Here is a 6591-nt window from a genome sequence, read left to right as displayed (position 1 = left end):
GTTCTATTACCTGTTCTGAGAAAGAGGATCTTCAGCGAGGATCAAAAATCCTTGGAGTTCCCTTTTGGTGCAGTGGGTTAAGGATCCAGTGTTATCACTGCAGCAGCTCTGGTGGCTGCTGTGGCGTAGGTTTAATCCCTGGCCCAGGAACTTCTGCAGGCCGAGGGTGTGGCAAAAAAAAAAAAAACAAAAAAAAGGGAAAAAATACTTCTCCTGGAGCTGAATGTGCTCACACAGGTGCACTCGCCTATGCTCTCCACATTTATATCACATGCTGTCCACTCACTGCACACACAGGTAGAGTCTCCCTGTGTTCTGCCATATCTCTGAGCCTTCACTCCACACTGGCCCTGCTCCCAACTCCCTGCATTTGTGACGGAGGACTTTCTCTGACAGCTGGAGTCCACATTTCCCATACAGCAAGCAGCCCCAAGGTGCCAGCAAATGAACACCTCCATGAGAGCAGCCCTCAGCCAGTGATTGTGGAAGTTGGAGGATCAATACTCCAGCTTCCTTGCCCTTTGGGTGGGATGACTCTGAGGTGTGTGCCCTACACTGCCTCCCAGAGGACTCTCAGGGGGATTGAGCTCCACTTGCTTCTTAGTCCAATAAGCCTGATAAAACACTCTTTCCAGGCTGCCTTCCTTTCCCCGTGTGGCTTCCTTATTCCCCAGCTGATATATCTTGGCATCACTGCACAAACTACTTGCACTGGGATTCTTGTCCCCAGGTCTGCTTCTGGGTAATCCCAAAGTGAGACAGAAGGCGCAAATGCAGATGATTCATGGACACAAACTTTCTTTATTGGAGGTCTGTGGCTAGTGGGATCATTAGAGGTAGCCTCCTTTTGGATCTCCCTGAGGCCCTTCTGGCAGTTCTTGGTTTCACATTCTAAAAAAGACAAGAGAGTGTGAGGTTTGGGGAGGATGTTAGTGCCCCTGAGTCTGCCTTCCTTGTGGTGGGACCCTGCATGGATGAGAAGACAGGAGCGCAAAGTGAGGGGAGGATACAACCCCAACTTCAGGCCAGCTTAATGAAATACAATGGCATATGGAAGGTAGCACTAGATCATACAGAGATGATTATAGAGGTGTTTTGGTGATCAAGGTCAGGGGTTTGGATGGGGCCATCAGGCTGAAGTTGTGCTGACCAGGCCTATATTGCTCCAGCATAAGAGTTGTCATCAGGGGCCAGGGAGGATGGGGCTGAGACTGGGTTGGGCAGAGGATTGCAACACGGGGCTAGGGGCTGGGCCGAGGTTGTGCAGGGAAGGAGGTTTTCTGGGGAGGGTCATTGGCTGGGCCAGTGTTGTGTGGACAGGGATCCTTCAGGTAGAAAGCAGGTGTGAAAGCAAGGTTGGGTGTCTGGGATGAGGTTGTGCAGGCAGAGGGGCCTGGTGAATAGGCTATGTTGCCAGCAGAATGATCGAAGTATGGGCTTAGATTGCCTGAACAGATAGGTTGCAAGGGAGTTCAGGGGCCTGAGTGAGGTTGCAGGAAGGAGTGAGGGGACCTGCCGAGGTTATGCAGGCCGGGGTCAAGGGCCCAGCTGAGTTTGTGTGGACAGATGGGCCGCAGGCCGAGGTAGTGCGGGGGTCGGGCACTCACCATGTTGAAGCGTGGCCAGGTGCGCAGCATGTTGAAGAGCGCGTCGCCAGGGCAGTCAGTGCGCACGAGCTGGCGGTGGCCGAGCAGCGCATAGTCTGGCTGCAGGAGGCCGGCGCGCACAGCGCAGTGCGGGAGCTCATCGCGCACCGTGCGCAGCGCGGCCTCAGAAGGCAGCTCCGCAGTGTAGTTGCCTATCAAGGCCACGCCAAAACCGCGGGAGTTGTGGCCACGTGTGTGCGCGCCCACCCAGTGCCAGCCACGGCCCTCGTACACGTAGCCATCTGAGCCCACCACGAAACTACCGAGAAGAGAGGGAAGCAGGCATGCAGCTGCGTGAGGGAGGCCCCGCCCCTTATCTGGCCCTCTACCCCCCCTTTCCGCACCTGTGTCAAGGGCCACCGCCACCCAAGTCTCGCCCTGACTCTACCCCGACCAATCTTGTCCCATTCCTCCACCAAATGCCACCCCAGAAACCGTCCAGTTTCTCTGGATCTGCCCCTCAATGTTGGCCATGCTCCTTTCTACCCAGCTCCCTCTCCACTGCCTAAAGCTCCTGCCCAATTCAGAATTCTTTTCTGTTTTAGGTCATATCCGGTCACTGCGTGGTCCCAGACCCAGCACCTACCACAGGTCCTGTTCCGCTCCCGAGTCCGAATTCCTTTCTCAGTTCTCACTCCAGACTTGAGAGTCCCACTTTGGGCAGTTTCTGGTCCAGGTTAAGGCCCGCCCCTTCCCAGTCGAGGCCGCGCCCCTCCCCATTTTGGCTCCACCCACTCCCAATTCCTCCTCTTTTGCCAGCTTTGCTCAGGTCCAAACCCCGCCCCGGGCATCAGGCTCCGCCCATCCAGGCTCTACCTGGCACCTCCACGCGTTCCACCCTGCAGGTTCCCACTCACCTGTAGCCAATGTCGTCCCAGCCTTGCGTATCCTGGTGGAAGCGCTGCATAGAGCGCATGTTGGCGGCGCAGAGCGCGAAGTCCGTGCAGGGTCGGGCGGGCACGTATGTGTGATGTATATACAAGAACCCAAGTGGCAGCTTCAGTGGCTTTGGGCTACCCCGGTATGGTGCCGCGCCCCAGCGGCAACGTGGGTGGATAGCTGGGCATCCTGTGGGGAAGGGAGTCCGGAGCCAGGGTCAGCGAGGATTTCTCCTCCTGCTACCTGCTCCCACACTAGAGCTATCCCTCCAGCTTCCTCCTAGATTTGGGGACAGTTCAGTCTCATTCCACACTGGCTTCAGTTAGGATGTTACTTAACTAAATCCAACAGCATCTTAGTCCTGTTGGCCTCACAGCCAAAGCCCTTATTGCCCTTTTCAAAATCCTTCAGTCCTAGATTCCCCTGACCCTTCTGGCATTGAGAATCATCTGTATCTGTGCAAAGGAGTGTTACCGGGGGTGGGGGCCCTTCTCACCTAGGAAGGCCTCAGTGAACTCCTTGGTGGCATGGGTGGCCACCTGCGCCAGCTGTTCTTGGCTCATGCCCTGCAGCTGAGGGTGTGCAGGCTCCAGCCTCTGCAGCAAGATGAGGGCCCCCCATACCTGCTGGGTCAGATTGGGGGTCAAAGTCAGAGCAGCTCCGTTCTGCCGTCGGAAGTTGCTGCGAAGTCCTGGGTCTCCAGCTACCCCAGCTCCGTAGTACTGGTTCAGCAGGTGGCTGAGGGGTGGCCGGGGCTCAGGAACCTGGCTCAGGTAGTCACCAAGGAGGGCCCCATCCAGGGCACCATTAAGGAAGGCCGTGGTGAGGGGTGATGCCTCAGGGTCCAGGAGCGTGAACGTCCGGGGAAGAGAGAGCTGGTCCCAGCAGCCCTCAGTTCCCAGTCCTGAATTGCTTTCAGTCTGGGCACCCTGGAGGAAGTGTAGGCCCAGGTCTCTGGCCAGGGTGACCATGAGGAGGCTGTCCACAGTGGTTGGGGACTTGGCTTTGGTATCTGGAGAAGAGGCTTGGACATCTGGAGAGGCGACTTGGACATCTGGAGAGCTGGGTCTAACATCTAGAAAGGTAACTTCGGCATCTAGATCTGTGTCTCTAACATTTGGAGACAAAGTACCAACATCTGCAGAGTTGACATCTGCAGAGGTATCCTTGTGTGCTGAGGAGGTGGCTTTTAAATCAGGAACTGTGACTCCAATGTCTGGAAAGGTGGCTGTGCTGTCCAAGGGCAGGTTTACGACCCTGTGCCCCTGCAGCCCTACCTCCAGCCCTGCCAGAAGAGGCTCCACAGCCACAGTTGAGCCATCAGGTGCCAGCACCACTCCGTATTCCTTCCCATCCTGCACACTATGTCTGGCTACCTCCTCAATCAGGCCTTGAAACTCTGGGCTTAGCGAAGGAGGAGCCAGCTTGGCAGTCTTGAGACTCTGCCCCTCCAGCAGGAAGCGAGGGAGGGGATTGTGGGCACCAGAGCCTTGGGCTGACAGCAGCCACATAGATGCAGTATGGCCGGCCTCAGTGGCTGGTGACTTCTGCTCGAGCTCAGCCAGGGCCTGGATGACAGAATCCATAAGCAGGGGCAGGGTCGCTGTGGGAGGAGGGATGACATTAGTCTAGTGGCCCAGCACCCCCTGTTCCTGAGCCCACCCTTGCTGCTTCTACATCTTCACAATGCCCCTAGCTTTTGTGATGTCTGATACTGTCCTTGTCTAGATGAAGAAACAGAGGTACAACATCAGGTTAAGTTGTTTAGACTGTCAGTGAGCAATGAGGAGCCATAGACGGTTCATGAGCAGGAGAGAGACACAGCCAGGTGGGCATCCTAAGATTGCTCCTTTGACTGCCATGTGGAAAATAGCTTTTAGGGGGACTAGAGTAGAGAAGAGGAGACAGTGCGGAGTTAAGAAGTGAAGGTGGCTGTCAGGGTGGTGGCGCTGTGATGGGCGAGAGTGGGCAGAGTCCTTAGAAATTTTGAGGGAAAAATAACAGCTTTTTGTGATGGATCAAACTTTGGGGGATTTTAGAGGGAAATGTGTCTCAAAGGATGCTCAGGGAAGGGTGAGCCTATACCTTGTGGGAGAAATGTCAGTGGCTGAAATTGGAACCCAGAATTGCTGGGCTCAAAGCTGGAGTGGTTGTTGAATAATAGCTAACATTTATTAAACATTTACTATGTGTCGGGCACCATTCTAGGAGACTTATATAACTTAACCCATTTAATCTTCACAAGGATCCTATAAGCATGGAGAGGTTAAATTATCTACTTAAGATCACACAGCTAGGAAGTGGCAGAGGCAGGATTTGAACACAGGAAGTCTTAATCCTTACACTCTGCTGGAATCCAGGTTCTTCTCTAGACATTTCATACAGTAATTCCTTTATAACTTTGTTCCCTCTGCCTAAAATGTCCTTTCCTGCTCCATCACCAAGTAAAATTATTCTCCTTCTTCCTGTCCTAGATCTATGACTCCTCCTCCAGGAAGACTTCCTGATTTTTGCTCTTCTGGCCCCAGTTTCTCCCCCCAACCCCTGTCCTGATCCTGTGGGGTTGGGAGTAGACTGGAGAATCCTTGAGACTGGGACCCCTTGGGTCCAACATCACCCTGAACAAGGCTGGACGCTGAAGGACAGCAGTATTTTTCTGCTGAACTCACAGTCCTGGCCCCAGGCCTCTGCCTTCTGGCTCACCTGTTCCTGACTCCGGCTGCAGAAGCAATCCATACAGGATCAACAGGATACCCTGGACCACCATTGTGGTCTTCCAGTTTCCAGGGGACATATCTGGTTGACCTCAGTGGAGACCTCGGCGTAGCTGAAAGGAGACACGCATGGAGAATTGAGTTGTGCCTTTGGCTGCTGTCAAAGTCCAGTGGTGAATGACACGCTGCCTCTTGCAGAGCTGTGGGCGGGAGGCAGCGGGGGAATATGTACAGAGTGCCCTGGCTCAAGGCCATCTGGATCTCAGGGGCTCCCCCATTCTATCCTCTCCCTCCCAGGCTGAGGTCAAGGGTCAGTAAGCCAATCCTCATTTCATAAGTGGCCTGGAAGAGTTCCCATTGTGGCTCAGTGGTAATGTACCCAACTAGTATCCATGAAGATGCAAGTTCAATCCCTGGCCTTGCTAAATGGGTTAATGATCCAGCATTGCCATGAGCTGTGGTGTAGGTTGCAGGCACAGCTTGGATCCTGCATTGCTGTGGCTGTGGCATAGACTAGAAGCAGCACCAATTTGACCCCTAGGCTGGGAAACTCCATATGCCACAAGTGCAGCCCTAAAAACGAAAAAAAAAAAAAAAAAAAAAAAAAGGCCTGGAAACCAGGTAGTTCAGACTCCAGCAAACTCTGCCTATTTCCCAGGAGAGGTAGACTGAGTCCAATCCAGCAATCCATACTTCCTATGGTGATAGCTCTATAGGTGCTGCTGGCCACCAGAGGGGCCTCTCAGGTACCTGCCTGACTGGTAAGGCTGCCTGTACTTGGGGTGGGGAGAGAAGGAGAGGCCTGAAGTTGGCGCCACCTCCTGCCTTCTTTGCTGCCAGCATTTCAGCCTCAGGCAGGGGATGGGTGCAGGGACCAAGGATTGCTTTTGCTGAAGTCTGCTCAGAGAGTAGGGGGACCTGGAGGTGTCACCTCTCATCCTGTTCCAGCTCTGGATCCTAAGCCACCAGAGGTAGCTAAGAGCAGGAATTGGACTGGAGCATTTGGGACCCTGGCTTTGTCCCCAGAGTTGACTTCTGGGCTCACCTGTGTTGGCAGTGAGGGGTCCTCCTCTTCCTCTGGTGCCTGTGGTGAGGTCCTGCTGAAGACAGTCCTCCTCCCCTTTATCTAGTGTTGGGTGGGATGGGCTCAAAGTGGCTGGGGCTGCCGTGTAAATTGCTTCACTGTGGACCTCCCATCTGGAAACTAGCCTGGGGATTTTCCAGGAGACCCACCAGGTTGGGCACTTAGCACAGGGCGGGCCCTGGGCGGGCCTGGGAATGCCCAGGCTGAGCCAGGCCTGGGATTCCCAGGGGCCTGCTCAGATAGTGAGTGTCTTCTTTCTGGGCACCCA

At 54.5% G+C, this 6591-nt stretch overlaps 1 protein-coding gene across 1 annotated transcript; it reads right to left on the bottom strand.

Moving 5' to 3' along the window:
* Nucleotides 1-801: 801 nt before the first annotated feature.
* On the bottom strand, nt 802-5347 carry PGLYRP2 (peptidoglycan recognition protein 2). Its single transcript, XM_047774385.1, has 5 exons — nt 5229-5347; nt 3022-4128; nt 2504-2714; nt 1608-1905; nt 802-891 (listed from the first exon to the last, which is right to left on the bottom strand). The coding sequence occupies exons 1-5, from the start codon at nt 5317-5319 to the stop codon at nt 802-804; spliced, it is 1797 nt and encodes a 598-aa protein (XP_047630341.1). The 5' UTR covers nt 5320-5347.
* Nucleotides 5348-6591: the final 1244 nt, after the last annotated feature.

The sequence above is a fragment of the Phacochoerus africanus genome, chromosome 4 (genome assembly GCF_016906955.1).
Source record: "Phacochoerus africanus isolate WHEZ1 chromosome 4, ROS_Pafr_v1, whole genome shotgun sequence".
NCBI lineage: Eukaryota > Metazoa > Chordata > Mammalia > Artiodactyla > Suidae > Phacochoerus > Phacochoerus africanus.
This window is presented reverse-complemented; position numbering and strand designations above follow the sequence as displayed.

What these genes read in the sequence shown, in the direction of transcription:
- PGLYRP2 (XM_047774385.1), bottom strand. Translation starts at nt 5,319, where the DNA reads ATGTCCCCTGGAAACTGGAAGACCACAATGGTGGTCCAGGGTATCCTG. An exon ending in GCAGCCGGAGTCAGGAACAG is followed by an intron (nt 4,129 to 5,228) that starts GTGAGCCAGAAG and finishes CTCCTCCCACAG; the next exon opens with CGACCCTGCCCCTGCTTATG. An exon ending in GTTCACTGAGGCCTTCCTAG is followed by an intron (nt 2,715 to 3,021) that starts GTGAGAAGGGCC and finishes CCTTCCCCACAG; the next exon opens with GATGCCCAGCTATCCACCCA.